We start from the raw sequence: 16,633 nt of genomic DNA on the forward strand, positions 1-16,633 counted from the left end.
CGCTACCACAAACTCAGTGTCATACCCTCAAGAAACAGCAAGTCAACGATCCATCCCTCAGGTACTACTCTGTGTGGTCATCCAATCTCTGAAGATTGACTCATAAACGAATTTCCCCATTGGATTGTCCTTTACATGTTTGTGTGGGCTCCTCTATCAATGGTACTAAACTACAGTCAACTAAACAACATAAACTCATCAACACATCACACAAAGATCAACATTTCCCCCACTATCTCAAGTGGCCAATCCATCGTTACCCCGTCCTTCACAAATATAACACACAACACAGACAAAGCTCCCCACACAACCTCTCTAAAGCTTGCCTTCACATCTAGCATCACAAGGATATCATATTTCTCGAACGACATGTTATCCTCATCACGATCTCGTTTCATTCTACATGGTCTCACATGACCAAAACGGGAAAGGGTTTTACCCCCTCCCTCCATACTCACAAACAAGTGTGATCTTACAAATCTCAAACTCAAACTCAATTCATGAAAACAAGTGCACCATGCACCACAACAACACATCATAATCCATAACAACGCCTTAAAACATTCTCATCCATTCCATGAATTGGATTCATGCCCTATCCCACGTTTTATTACATTTTATGTTATCCTTCTTTCAATATTATGCGAAGTTTATCATGACTCTTGTTATCCAAGCAAGGGACCTAAGGCTCATTCTAAGTCCACTTCATAATAACATACTCCAATGTGCAAAGACATCTAATGTTTACTAAGTACAAATGATTCATTAGATTCACACTCTTGTTAAGTCTTTATTCATTGTTCATCACAATGAACCTTTATTAATAGTAGGGTTAAATCCTAATCCCTACAAATGCACTCATGCATTGAGTCCATTTGCTCCCCCCCCCCCCCTCAAGGATTTCATAATCCTTAGTCATTCAAATAATTTTCAAAGTCAACATATAAGTACACACCAATCAAGGTTTCCAACACACAATTTTCCCAAGGATCACAAGTCCTCTTGGTCTCCATTTTAGTCAATAACAATTCAATAATATCAATTAAAGTGCAAGGAAATCATACTTAAATTCATTCAACTCTCAACTCATAGATACTAATTAAAAGTATATTCTCCTAACATAACCTTAAAAACCTATTTGATGGGGGAAAGCGATAGAGAGTTGAACATGCAACTTTGGCCTCTTTTAGGGGGTTTGGCTTTTGTATTTTTTTCTATAAAGGGCTAAAGTAGAATTAGACCAAAATAGAAATTTCACTTTAACCAAAAATGGTAAATCTCTAGTCAATTAATTTTGATCTCGTGCTAATTATCTAGGGAAGAGTGATTAAATTTAATCTCACACAATGCTAATCTTACACAAAATAACTTTATACAACACAAAATTACACAATATAAGTTCGCACTATATACACAATCTAAACTTTCAATAGATGTTGATTACACAAAATCAATCACACGAATAGTTAAATGAGGTTTCACTCAAGGTTAATTATCTAAGAAAAAAGCATGATTAAATTATCTAGACAGTATAAATTCACACAGTGTAAAACTTTGGCTTTAATTAAAGTCGAATTTCACTAAAACTTATCACATGAAAAATATACATATAATTCAATTTTATTAAATTCACTTAAATTATCATTGTAATTAATTTCAATATCAATTAAGCTTTTGCAGAGCACACAAACACAATTTTTAGTGTACTTAGAGTTATAAACTTTAGAGTGTTACAAACATGCTTTAGTCTTTATCAATAGCAAGTGTCTTGGGTTGTGCATACCACATTGAGCCATAAAAATGGTAGTAGAAACAAGAATTTTCACTATTGCAATGGACTTTTAGCTTAAAATATTTCATCTTCATAGCTTAAATTATTCATGAATAAGTTGGTTGAACGATAACGATGCATTGGTCAATTTACCAATGACTAAAAGTTACCAACATATGCATATTAAACACCAAATTACATAGAATAGATCAAGAAAAATAAGTCTCGAGAATAAGGAAGAGGCAGTGGAAAACATAATTTATAGTTGGAACTTTAGCACTATTTGCCAGAAGGCTAAACATTAAAGATTCTTTACAACTAGGAACTCATTAAGATCTTCACTAGGAGGTAGTTTAATAGATTCCCTCAAGTTCCCATTACCCAATGTGACATCAATGAGTTTTTGAAGTTAGACCCCCTGTGTTTCATAATCAAAATGCATATAAGGCTAAATTGATTAAATATGAACATAAAGAAAACAAAATAAAAAAAAGGAGAGACAAAATTATCTTGTCACCATGTATTGGAAAAACATTACTTTCTCTTAACACAACCAAAAATGCTAAGTAAACTATGATAGAATATATTGGTTAACCTCATGATTGTGGCAATCAACAAGTTGAGATATAGTTTCACATTGTCAACTTTCAATTCCTGATAGTATGCATCACAAATCAGTAGGAAAAACGAAATAAGAAAACAACTATTTTGGTTGCATCCTTATGTAAACTCATTATACTCGAGGAATTTGATGGGCACTTATGAAGATTGTTAAAACAGAAACTAGTACAAGCAATACCTGGTTAATTTAACATCCAAAACCACAAATTCTTATTGACTTCACTAAGTTGGATAATCATCATCTATAGTCCTAAAAAATGCTATTTATGGCCTCTTAAGCTCAAAAGATCCACAAATTGGGATCCTTAAACCAAATCATAATGCAATTCAGTTACTACCTCCGCCCAAAAAGAAAAAGAAAAAGATTTATCTGAATTATCAGCTCACCTAAACCACACTGAATTTTCACACTTAGTTTTACAATATTTACTTTTCCACCATATGTTCACTCTGTCTTGGTAAATTTAAATGAAGACTCAAATAAAAGGTCTTATCTATAATTTAAGATGTAAGAATTAATTTGGGTTAACCTAACCAATTATGGAAATTTCACCCACGTCATTGAAAATCATACAAAACCTAGGTACAAGATTATCTCCATCATTAATTTAGATTTAAGCAATGTCTTTTATTTTCAAAGAATAAATTTTATAATTACAACCTTATTCTACTATCATGATCCATATACAAAATTTAATGTTGTCACAATTGAAATTTAAATTAAATTACATTTTGAATAAATAATCATTTTGGTAAGTGTTGACAAATTTGTCACTGAATGTGTTCCGTAAGTTCTTTTATTAACGGTAACGGACAAAAATTAACGGATGAATGAATTTGTCGCACTTTTTTTACTTTCTGGACTAAAATTTGAATTTGTCCATACATTACACATCCAGAAACAAAAATTATTATTTATCCTTGTATTGAAGAGAATTTAACTAAATACATCTCATACACATTTGATCCAACGGTCCCTTTGTGTAATTGGAGACTCTCCAATTATGGGAATTGCTTGGGGCACCCAGCAATTTTCCAAAATGTTGAAAATACCCTTATGGTATTTTCAGTTATAAATAGCAACAAGATTTTTTCATTTTTGCAGCGCCATTTTTTCCCCCACAAATTTTCCGTTACTTAGTGTAACTTGCTTCCATTAAGGGCGGCTTGAAAGCGTATTTGGTCTCCAGTGGTGTACGTACGTTTGTGAGAAGTATACGGTGATTTTTGGTCAGTTTTCATCGTCAGAAAAAGAGAGGTAAGCAAAATACAGATTGCCATAAGACCCATACGGATTGGCAATCCGTAGGCCCAAAATGGGATCAGACTTGTGTCACCGCATTATTAATAGAACACTCAAACCTACTGAACTAATAGACACGTTATGTTATAAACAAATAGTGTCGCTATATATGACACTAAAATTTATAATTTATATTTAATGTATATGTAAATTTACATAATAAATTTTGTGATGATTATTTTTTATATAATAATTAATTTTTTTACATATATAAATTATAAATAAAAATTACAGGTTTAATAGCACGTTATGTTATAAACAAATAGTGTCGCTATATATGACACTAAAATTTATAATTTATATTTAATGTATATGTAAATTTACATAATAAATTTTATGATGATTATTTTTTATATAATAATTCATTTGTTTACATATATAAATTATAAATAAAAATTACAGATTTAATAAGTATTTAGAGATGTAACAAAATATCAAGTTTATTTAATTATCAATTGCTATAAAAAATATCTAAATACACCATTCAATTAAATATCATATTTATTTAATTTTTAATTATTATAATAAACATCTAAATATATCATTCAATCATCTAAATATATTTTTAAATTTAATTTCAATCATTACCTTAAACTAACAATCTTATTATATTTTAAATTTTGGTTTCCATATTTCTTATAACTAACAAAATGAATATATTTTTAAATTTGATTTCAATCATTATCTTAAACTAACCATCTTATCATATTTTAAATTTTAAATTTTGGTTTCAATATTTTTTATAACTACAAAATCAAATATATTTTTAAATTTAATTTCAATCATTACCTTAAACTAACAATCTTATCATATTTTAAATTTTGGTTTCCATATTTCTTATAACTAACAAATTTAATATATTTTCAAATTTGATTTTAATTATTATCTTAAACTAACAATCTTATCATATTTTAAATTTTGGTTTCAATATTTTTTATAACTACAAAATCAAATATATTTTTAAATTTGATTTCAATCATTATCTTAAACTAACAATCTTATAATATTTTAAATTTTGGTTTCAATATTTTTTATAACTAATAAATCAAATATATTTTTAAATTTGATTTCAATCATTATCTTAAACTAAAAATCTTATCATATTTTAAATTTTAAATTTTGGTTTCATAATTTTTATAACTAACAGTTTATTGTACACTTAAAAATTATGTTTCAATATTTTTATAACATATTTTAATTATTGAAAATTTTCGTTTAAATATTTATTGTAACTAAAAAATTTAAATTATTTTTAATTGTGATTTCAATATTTTCATAAGTAACAAATTCAATATCTTTTAAATATTTGTTTTGATTTTTTTTAAAAGTTAGACAAATATAATATGACAATATTGAAAATTAATTGTTTCACCAATCTAATCTTAATTTTAGCAATCTAATCTAATCTTAATAATAAATAATATATTTTTTATAAATAAAATCAATACTTAACATAACATATAAATCAGAAAAAATTATAAAATTTCACTAACATTACAAAACAACATTACACTACGAAATAATTTAAATAATAATTGACAAAAAAAAAATTTCCAAAAAAAAAAAACAAATTTAGAAGAAGAAAAATTGAAAAAAAATTATTCAACAAAAAAAAAAAAAAATCTATACGAATCAATAATCCGTATTAGTCATACGGATTGTCAATCCGTATGACACATACGGATTGTCGATCCGTATGACACATACGGATTGTCGATCCGTATGATTCATACGAATTAGCAATCCGTATGAACGACAATCCGTATGAATCATACGGATGATCCGTATGGGATTTTTAAAAAAAAATGCATTTTTTTGTTGGAGATGAAGAAGAAGAATCACAACGGTACGGGAAGCGGAGGAAGAAAAAGAACTACAAGGAACAAACATGATCACGAACGGTGAAAGGAAGAAGAAGCGCCATAGGAAGAGGAAGATGAACAAGAAGCAGAAGAAGAAGGCCATAGGAAGAGGAAGAAGAAGATGAATGGGTCAGCGTTGACGGTATGAACAAGAAGAAGAAGAAGAAGGCCGTAAGAATAAGAAGAAGACGAATGCGCGTAGTGGCCGTAGGAACAGGAACAAGAAGAAGAGCTATATGGACAAAACTGTAGCTTTATTTATATTATTAGAATGAAAGGCATTTCTGTCATTTCATCCTACGTGTTGGGTGCAAAAAACAAAATGCTGGTGCACAAAGTAACCCTCTCCAATTATTTATGATTGGATAGGATCCAATTCCCTATTTGAATTGTGTCTCAGTCCAATCTAATGTGGAAAAAGGCCCTTGTGTGATGTGGCAATGGTTGATTGGTGCATAGACGTGGAAGCTGTGACATTCGGTGTGCGATCTCGGTTCGAAGTTGTAAGCGTTCAACGATAAGGAGCCGTCGTCGGAACTCGGAAGTGGGTTTGCGTCGTTGTGAGGTTTAACGAGACGATGAGGGCGCTGTTTCTGTTCTTCGTTCTCTTCTCTTTCAGCTATGCCACCGAACAAATCTTTCCTGCTCATATCGGTCTTCACCATTTCCTTCTCTCTTCTTTCTTAGGGTTTCAGTTTCAATTCTTCACATCAAGTGTTATAAATTCGAAATTCAAAATTTTATTTGTATTATGTTTTCCAATTGATTTAATTTAATTTTGTTCGTTGTTATATAAACAGGTAGCATTTTCGGTGGTGGCGGTGGTGGCCGCTCTCGCGAACCCAAATACAAGATCGAATTTCATCCCGAAGATTCCCCTTTTCACCCTGTAAGCTTTTTGATGTGTTTATAATAACAATAATTGTTGTTGTTGTTGTTGTGCCATTTCTTATGGATACGATCTTATGTTCGGTGGTTTTAGTTGTAATTTAAGTGAGTGTTGAATGTTCTATAAAATGCTTATCCTAAGTTTTAGAAAGGAGTAAAGATTTTCATTGAGTTTGTGCTATGATCCAAAGATAAGTATTGTGTCTCTTGGACATTCAAATTTATTTCTTTTTATTTACAATTTGTTTTCAAATTGAATGTGTGTACGTGATTCAAATATGTTTACTGTGTATTTTACTAATGCTGGTTCTGAATCTAAACTGCTACAGCTGTACAAATTTAACGGAGGTGTTATTTTGATGATATCAGAGAGATTGAAAATAAGAGTATCTCGTTCAGTTTGATAGATTAATCTAATATCCTGCATGTTTTAACGCAAATTCAGCAATAGTGAATTGTGTTTGGTTAATTTTGGAGGTGGAGAAAATGAATTTTATTGTGAGCAAAAGCTAGGATATAATTTCAAGGTATGGGGGGATTCTAGTATTGTTGTGATAATAGGGTCTTGAGTTTTCCAACTACAACGGCTAACTTTTGTGGTGTGGTTCTCCAAAGGCTATTATCAGCAAAGTTGATTTTGAGAGAAGGGAATAATTTTAGCTTTCAAGGTGAATAGAATTGATTCCGAGTTTTGAACCCACAAAAGTTTTTAAATCTTATCTATGTTTACAGTTCAAAAGTGGTTCTACTTTACCATCCGAACAATAATTCTTCTAAAGTCTAAACTCACTTTTGATATACCTTTTCCAAATATGTTTATTTTCTTTACATAAATTATTTCAAAACTGGTTATTTCAATCTCAGTACTTTCAAAATCAATTCTATAACAATCTGGTACAATCAGACCCATAGACTGACAGCTCCCTCTAATGGTCACACTGGACCTTATAAGTTCCCTTCTTAACCTCTGGATATATATGTGTCAATCTCTGTGTGTTATCCCATCACCTTCTCATAAGAACTTTTGATGCTTCATTTACAGGATGATGATCAGGAATCTATAGTCATGCCGGATAAAACTGGACAGAAATATATATGTTACTTACCTAAAGTGGAAAAGGAAAAAAGTGGAAAGCCTGTTATCCAACACAATATTAGCAGCATGATTGTGGAAACTGAGAAAAGGATTAAGCAGAAGACACCAGATGAACTGCTAGAAGTATTAAGGGGTCCATGTTTTCTCAGAGTTAGTATTTGAATTATTTCAAATGATGATATATTAATTATTAGTCATGAAGTTTATGGTCTGAGTGTTTGGTTTTTTAGGAGTCTTTTTTAAATAAATGACATCTATTATTGTATATCATTTTCTTACATTAGCTGTTTGAATTTGCAGCAAGAAGGTTGGTGGTCATATGAATTTTGCTATCAAAAGAAGTTGAGGCAACTACATCTGGAGGATGATAAGGTATCCCCTTGATTGCATTTAGTTTTGACTCTTCATGGTCTTTGCTTAAACTTTTCTTTGCTCCATCCTCTCATTATAACTTGGCTTCTTCTTTTTGGGTGTTGGGTTAGTATATTCAGTTTGAATAACAATATTATCTTCACATTTCCTTGAGTTGAGCATCAAATTGATAGTAACCAGAAATTGAAGACAATTTTGATGTTAGATTTCAATGAAATCTGAGGAAGTGTCCCCTGTTACAATGCTTGCTGGGAAAAATAAGAAGAAACGAGAATGAAAATGGATGGAGCTAGGCTCCCATACTAAATGAAAATGGCAGAACAAAATAAAAGATAACATCCCTTACTGAGATTGGACCCTCTCCTCCCTCAGTGTAACCACTATTCTACATTTCTGCTTCAATAATTTTCTCCCCCCTTCCAGGATTCATTCACCCCCCTCCATTCTCCTTTTGCTGCCTGTCCATTCTGTTACACCTTTCTCTTCCTTCTTTCATACACCAATAGCCTTGGTTTCTTAAGCCCATTTAATCCCTTCACTACTCCAATTGCCCCTCTATTTCCTCTCCTACTATACACATTCACAATGGAGCCTATCACGTTTTCTGTACAGACTAGATTCAATCTTGTTACCACTTACTGGGATTTTGATGCTATCATTTTACAAACTAATGGGAGACAGTTGTATTATGAGTTTATGACTTATATGAGAGATATATAGTGCACTTGTCGGAAATTGGTGGACCCCAACATAATCAAGGTTGGTCACTCCATAATAAAATTTGTATGCCTTTCATCATAATTGGGCACTTGTTACTGAGTTAAAGGAGAGGATCCAAATTCCTTGGTACCATCCATGTCGTGATTATTGATAGTAGAAGTCAGTCATTCATATAAATTCTACATTCAGAACACCTATATTTTTATTTTTTTAATTATATTGAACTGCTTTTCAGCAGTTTCATTTGTACAATCATGGATTCGTTTTATTATATTATTATTAGAAACTTGTAAAATCATATATTCACGTATGATAATCAGTTTAAATTTTTCTGTCACAGGTTGTCCAGGAGTTTGTCTTGGGAGTGTATGATCCGGAGGCTACAGCTGCATTTAACGAAAATCTGTCCGACATTTCTACATTGAAGGATCCCCGGTCAAAAGATGCATCTCAAAGGTACCTTCCATGAATGAATGTTTCACAAGTGTGAGGATGGGGTTAACATGGAGAAATTGGTTTCACATTATATTTAATGTTATAAAAACAAGTACTTAATTATATTATGTTTGTTCAGGTATCATGCTCATCAATATACTAATGGCACCGTATGTGATCTTACAAATAAGCCACGAGAGACCGAGGTATGAAAAATTGCAGACATCTGGGTCTTTTTCTTCCTTCCCTCATCATACTGATGTCATATTTTTAAAATAGGTGAGGTTTGTATGCTCTGAACCGAGAGCAATGATTAGTTCAATCACAGAGATTTCCACTTGCAAGTATGCACTTACAGTGCAATGTCCGCAGCTATGCAAGCACCCGTAAGTCCTCTCTCTCTTTCCATCTTTCTTGGAAGTTTTTGTCTCACCAGTCACCACTCATTGGAGTTTTATGCTATAATGTTTCTGCAGATTATTTCAAGAGGAGAGACCAGTATGGCACACCATCGACTGTAATGTGCTTCCAAAAGATCACGTGGATGCCAAAGTGAGACGACAAAACGAAAATACGGAGATTGTTATAGTGAAAGACTTCGAAAATAGTGACTTAGAGTCAGAACAATGATGTAAATATACATAATGAGAATAGCTAAAGTTGCCATCATGTAATTTCTACGGTGAAAGAAAACATGTATCTTCTACTAATCCTCTTTCCTGACAGTGCTAAGCCACTGTGCTTTTTAACTTTAGAAAGATCAGATTTATATAATTCATCTTGAAGAAGTCCTTGAAGCTCACGCGAGGATTTTATTTTCTTCATTTACATATGATTTTTATTGATCTGGGAAAAAAATGATTGTGTTAAGAGAAGTGTTGTGGAAGATTTTGGAAAAGAAATGTGATAGTGATTTTAGAAAGACATGTATGATGATGTAACTATTAATTTGAGAACTTTAGGAGATGGGATTAAAGACTTTTGTCTATATATATATATATGTATATATATTTTGAGGATTTCACACACAAGAATCAAGTGGGATAACTAATACGAAGAAAGACATCAAGTGTTATTTTAAAGGTTGGTTTAATTATATAATTGGTCTCTTAATTATAATTAAAAGTTAATCTGTGAAGTAGAGGTGTAGATTGTTCCATTATTAGTACACTTTGTAATTCTAACGTGGAAACAACCGTCCATATTCTTATCTCGTGCCCTATGAATTTAGGCTGCTGGAGCCAGATAAATCTTAAAGCAGAAAATTCTCCTGCTATTGGATAAATCTTAAGGATTTGCAGATGCAAACTTCGGGGACCATATTAAAAGAGAGATCTGCTATGTTTCTCTGGAGTCTGGTGGCTAAAAAATAGCAACTTAGGGGAGTCAAAATCAGTTCCTGATGCTTCGGTGGTCCATCATGGAGATCTCTTCTACCAAGATTGGTCCAAAGCTAAAAGTCTGAATGATGCCATAAACCAATCACAGCAACTCATCCTTCCAAATCACTGGTGTCCACCTCCAGAAGGATTTGTCAAATGCAACATTGATGCTTCCTTCTTTGCTTTTGAGATAATTTAGCAGATTCAGCGCTGCATTAACAGAAAATATCCTTATTGTCCAAAAGCATTGGAAAACCATGACCTATTCAATGCATTCTCAAAGGCATTATGCACCCCAAGGATATGCTCCAGTAATCTCATACACCAAGAAATTCATTTAACACATAATTATAGTGGAAAATAACTATTGCTTTGTAAGGGGCAATGTAATCGAGATTCAGCTCCCAGCTAAAAGCCTAAAACCAGTAAAATGAATCTACAAGTCTTCTACAAAGATTTGGTACCTCAACTATTCACAGCTTCCGATTCAATTGGCAAACCAGAGCCCCCAACTGAGATGCAATCTGCAGAGTGTGCAAGTTTTTAGTCCTATTGTATTGATAATGTAACTAATAGAGATTAAAAATCAAGCCAATGTTCCCTAAATAACAGGAATTTATTTAAGAGAGATTTTTATGAAAAAAATATATAATTTTATAGAAATTGAAATAATAATATCGCGGACTAAAATGAAACCAAAAAAAAAAAATATTGGAATCAAAATATATAGGAAAATAAATTAAGAAGCTTTAAGCAAATCAACCTTTATATATACCATGAGAAATCGAAACCAGTGTTGTTTCTACCACGTAATGCATGTATATTTGTTGGATCATAAATGAATTTTGGATTTAATATATTTGTATCCTAAACTTTTGTAAATTTCATTTTTAGTCAATAAGCAAAAATCTAGAGTTTGTGGTCTAAGATAAATGTTCTTACTAGATTCTGAAGTGTTCTCTAGACTAATCTCCACTAGTGATCTTATCTCTTAATTGATATGTTGAGCTCCTCCGACAAGTGAGGGTGGTACTTGCATAATCACTCTCATGCTCAAGTCAACGAGTGAATGAAAAAAGTAATGGTAAGTAGTCAATATTTTTGCCTGTATTGTATCTTTGTATTTATAATGATAGAATCTCTCTGTTTGCGTTAGTGGAATAGAACTATAGGAGGTTATCTAGTGGTATAGATGGTTGAGTAATTATTATCCACTAATATATTAGATAACTGACTTATAATTTTGGCAAATAATAATAATAATAGTAATAATAATAATAATAATATAACATTATTAATGAGAATTATCTCATTTGGTATACCTATTTTATTGGAAAATTTTATACTTAAAATATTTCTTAAATTTAATTTTTTTTCTGACTTACATTAATTTTTTACTACTTTTATATTATTGATTTTTTATTTTTTTATTTTTTATTAACTGTATTTAATTTCTATTCTTTTATTATTTAAAAAATTTAAAGAGGCACGACTCTCTTCCCTTATTAATAATAATAATAATAATAATAATAATAATTATAAAAAAAGGTTTTGTAATGTGGAGATCTAGTGTGAAATTATTTCTCTTATGGTTTACATTTGTCTTCACTAACACAACATGATTATTTTTACTTTATATATTATCCTTTTTTTTAAAAAAAAAAGATATGTAATATATTTAAGAATTAATGTCTAATTAACTCAAATTTTAGGTGTATACTAAATATTGTGAAGAGGAAGATGCAATATCTTCTTTTATAAGTGGGAGCGGGAGATGCTATTTTAGTTTTTTCCATTGTTACAAGACTTTTTTTAAAGGGTAAAATAATATTTTTATTTTAAATCTTATTTCTTTCTCTCATTTTTTAATATAACTAAACAATAGAAAATAAATCAACTTTTTTTTTAATTCTACCAATCCAAAGAAATAGCCTTTTCACTTAAAAATTCTTTTCACTTAAAATCGCCTTTTCATATATTTCCTACAGTTTTATCTTATATCCAAACAAATTAAGTGTAACATAATCATCTAACATGTTAATTCTTCTCAAATATATATACAGAACACATGAATAATATTTAATAAAAAAAAGTATAGGCAAAGAGTATAAATGTTCTAGATTTCTGTCACATCTTATGTTAAAATCTGGCCTGTTTTTAATGTTATCCACTTTTGCCTTTAAGGAAAAAAAAGAGTACACTGGTTAATTAAAAACTACAATTTCTAATTTAAAATTATAGATAAAAATTGTAAAAATTAAATTGATTTAAATACCTTTTTTCTGAATAATTTAAATATATTTTTAATCTTTCTAATTTAGTATTTTTTTATTTTTCATTATTACATTTTTTTTGTTTTAGTCTTGTAAATTATGTTTGTTTTTCTTTTCATTCTTAAAATAATTTAGATAATACTTTAAATAATAAAAAAATACTATCTAAATTGCTTTATAAACAATAAAATAAAATAAACAAGAATTACAACCAAAAAAAGATAATTAGAAAAATAAAAAACGTTAAATTGTAGGCCTTAAAAGATATTTAAGGCATTTAAATTTTCAAGATTTTGATCATTATATACATATCCTATACTCTTTATAAGAAGTAAAGAGTAAAACTACAATGTTTAATTAAGCGATAATTATAAGTATATGTAATAAATTATAACAACAATTATTTTTAATCAATTATAAAAAGTATACTGTTTAATTATTTTAAATAATAGTTATCATTTATTTTTTTGTAAGAAAATAATATTATTGAAATCCTTCTATTGTAGCACAAGTTGTAATAAACGAATTTGACATGACCATTGATCACACCCAAAATCCAGAACTCATGCCTCTCATGATCAGCAACAAAAAGGAGTGCAAGGTAATTTTAACTAAGGAAGATGTGGAAGAAGAAAAGAAGGAAGAGATAGAAAGAAATGAGGAGAAAGCACAACAATGGGAGAAGTACTCACAAGTAGAAATTCAACGAGAAAGTATTCTCCAAGTCAATACCACTCCTCATCAACTGATTGTCAAGGAAGAAAGACATGAAAAACATGATAAACCCTTAAGTGTCCTTCTCTCCTTGACCACCAGCACTTTTCTTGCTACAATATGGAAGGTGTTTCCAGCATACATGAGTTTCATGGCGTCTCTAGCTAAGAGGCGAAAATGCAAGGAAGATGCGTTCTTTGTGACCTTCATGCCACCTTGAAGACATTTGACTCGTCAAGCTAATGACGTTAAAGAAGCGCTTACTGGGAGGCAACCCAGGATTTCTTACCCTATCTTTCTTTAGTTAGTTGCAGTTGTTTTTTTAGGGTAGTTGTGTTATTTCTTTTCTTTACTTATGATTTTATGCATTTTAATTTCAGTAGTTTAAATTTAGTCATTGAATAAAAATTGCATGATATTTGTGAAGTCACTATTTAGGCTTTTTCTGAAGGATTCAACACTTGAAATGCTACATGACAATTGTGAAAATACTGGTTTCCTGGAAGCAAGAGTCAGTCAACCAGTGAGACATGAATCACAAAAAGAGAAAAGGTTAGCTTGATGGAAAGAGATCACGTTCCGGTAAGCCGATAACTTTATCTTGTCCCGGAGAGCTGTGTGAACTTAATTATGAGAGAACGTCTGTTTTTAAATTCCTAATTTTGCATCATTCTTAGATTGTTAGATTATTTACATAAGGTGGATATGATCAAGACCATGTTTTTTTTATTTTAGCCACATAGCCAAAAAGCCAACCTGTGATGAAATTTATCCCTTGCACCCTTGTTGAGCCAAAATTAGTAATTATTTTTTTTTTTAAAAAAAAAAACCCCTGAGCCTAATTGTGATATCTCTAACCTTATTTTAGGGTTCTAAGAGAGCATAAAGATTTTAGTCATAATAAACCCCTAATTTGGGGGATGGGTAGAACGAATATGGTCTTGGGAATGTAAAAGTAGCACATAATAAGGCACCAAAAAAAAAAAAGCTTGTAAGCCCAAAGTTTCTTTCAAAAAAAAAAAAAGAGCTTGTAAGTCCAAAGTCTCTTTCCAAAAAAACAAAAAAAAAAAGAAAAAGAAGATAAGGGCAAAAAAAAAAAGGTGCCATAAGTGCTAAGGTTGGAAATAAGAAAAATAGATTGCATATGTGTTAAGGCTGAAAAACAAATAAAGCCTAGGCTAAGTATAAGTTTTTCTAGGATGAATGCTCTCTTATAACCTTAAGTTTGAAATCCCAGAAAAACCATGAAGTCCTTAGTGATCCACCAAATGTAAGTAAGAATAACTTTAATTGAGATGAAGTGCAAAATTTGGGAATCTTAATTGCAGGTCGTATAAATTTTAAACACTCACCCCAGACACTTGTGCGTAGAGATAAACACTGACCTTGTGAGGAAAGTGAGGCAAACCAACTTGATTGATTTCCGATACTAACCAATTTCATCTTGATGTAATTTATGCTTCCATTGTGGGATTATGACAAATGCGGAAAGGACCAGTTGGAGGAATCTGAGAAATTGTAGCCATTGAAAGTGTTGAAGCATTCGGAGCCTGCTTTTAATTTGATTTGCTTGGGGACAAGCAAAGTTTTAATTTGGGGGATTTTGATAACTGCTAAATAATTGTATTTTGATAATAGAAAATAAGGCAAAATTGTCTTTAAAAATAATTATTTAGCAGTTATTTGCGCTTAAATATTAAAGAATTGATGTTTTGTTAAATTTTGGCTGCAGATATAAAAACTGGAGGTGTAACAAGCAAAAAGGACAGAAAAATTGAAGAAAATCTGAAGCAGGCCCAGTCCAATACGCGCGCTGAGCACGCGTCACGCGCTAAGCCCATGATCCAACAGAAGCGCGCGCTAAGCCTGCAACACGCGCACTAAGCCCGCGATCTAACAGAAGCACGCGCTAAGCCTGCAACATGCGCGCTAAGCGCGCGATCTACATGCGCTGAGCGAGGGGGTGTCGCGCTGAGCGCGCCTACGAAGGCCCAAAGCCCACTTCAACAGCTATAAATAGAGAGTCAGTCCAAGGGACAGACACACCACGACAGAACCCCCTCTCCTAGGGGTTTCATTTATTCCCTTTCTTTCACCCCTTTCTCATTGTATAGCCCTCAATGGCCATGAGTGGCTAAACCCTTAGTTAGGGTCTGGCAGGCCTAGAAGCCAATGTGATGTATGATGTACTCTTCACTATTTATCAATGCAATACCAGGTTTTTCTTTCCTATTTTCTTTTCTGTTTTTACCTTGCATACTCATCTTTATATTCTGTTAGGGGTTAGATGCTCGGGAGAGGGTAACTTCTAAATAAGATTTAAAGAAGATATGCATGCATTAGTTTTAGGGGTTAGACGCTCGGGAGAGGATAACTTTTAATAGAACGAGGAGAAAAGATATCATAATAAAATCATTGCTAGGCATAGAGTGATTGCATTATGCCCATGCGTCAAAGCAAACATCTAGAATTAGAACTTCATGCATTTTATCTATTGAGTCTTTGCAAAGGCATTTGGGAGATAGATAGGTAAAATAGGCTTGTCATCGTGAGGCATCAGGGGCAAGTAAATGAATAGATGTGGGTGGGATAGAATCACCTGAATTGGTAAAGAAAAAATCATAAACTCATACATCCTAGGCAGGTTAGGCAAGTCAGTTCCCAACATTATCTTATCTTGACTTTATCTTTTTCTTTTATTTTAAATTTTAAAAATCTTTTATCTTATCTTATCTATTATCTTTATCTTTTATTTTAAATTTCTTTCATCTTATCCTATCTATTATCTTTATCTTTTATTTTAAATTTTAAATTTCTTATCTCTTGCTTTTAAATTGGATTTGCATTAATCTAAGTACAAACAAAGTCCCTGTGGATTCGACACTCGGACTTCCGAGAACTTTACTACTTGTAACGATTTGGTGCACTTGCCAATGAGTCCCCCTTGCGCCTTTTTTAAAATGGGGGGAATTTGGCCTTTAAGCTCCAAAAAGCACAAAAAAAAGGCCCCCCCCGGGGGGGGTATTCGCAACACTTTGTTGTAATTCTCGAAAAAAAAAATTTTTAACACAATTTTGGGGAAGGGATTTGTGTGGGGGACCCCACCCGCCCCCCAGAGATTCAAACAACAAAATTTTTGTTTGGGCCGCCCATTTAAATGCAGGGGGATACTTTTTTTTGTTTTCGTCAAAACCAT

General features: G+C 31.6%; 1 protein-coding gene and 1 long non-coding RNA gene across 2 annotated transcripts; one reads left to right on the forward strand and one right to left on the reverse strand.

The window, feature by feature from the left end:
* Positions 1 to 5,944: 5,944 nt before the first annotated feature.
* Positions 5,945 to 9,778, forward strand: LOC100803528 (protein OS-9 homolog). Its single transcript, XM_003546532.4, has 8 exons — positions 5,945 to 6,211; positions 6,358 to 6,446; positions 7,488 to 7,691; positions 7,842 to 7,913; positions 8,974 to 9,089; positions 9,208 to 9,274; positions 9,348 to 9,454; positions 9,545 to 9,778. The coding sequence occupies exons 1-8, from the start codon at positions 6,136 to 6,138 to the stop codon at positions 9,696 to 9,698; spliced, it is 885 nt and encodes a 294-aa protein (XP_003546580.1). The 5' UTR covers positions 5,945 to 6,135; the 3' UTR covers positions 9,699 to 9,778.
* A 107-nt stretch (positions 9,779 to 9,885) lies between these two features.
* On the reverse strand, positions 9,886 to 11,526 carry LOC121173522 (uncharacterized). Its single transcript, XR_005888599.1, has 3 exons — positions 11,393 to 11,526; positions 10,915 to 10,974; positions 9,886 to 10,660 (listed from the first exon to the last, which is right to left on the reverse strand). It is a non-coding gene; the product is annotated as an uncharacterized lncRNA (long non-coding RNA).
* Between the last annotated feature and the right edge of the window lie 5,107 nt (positions 11,527 to 16,633).

This window comes from Glycine max, chromosome 15 (assembly GCF_000004515.6).
Source record: "Glycine max cultivar Williams 82 chromosome 15, Glycine_max_v4.0, whole genome shotgun sequence".
Taxonomy (NCBI): domain Eukaryota; kingdom Viridiplantae; phylum Streptophyta; class Magnoliopsida; order Fabales; family Fabaceae; genus Glycine; species Glycine max.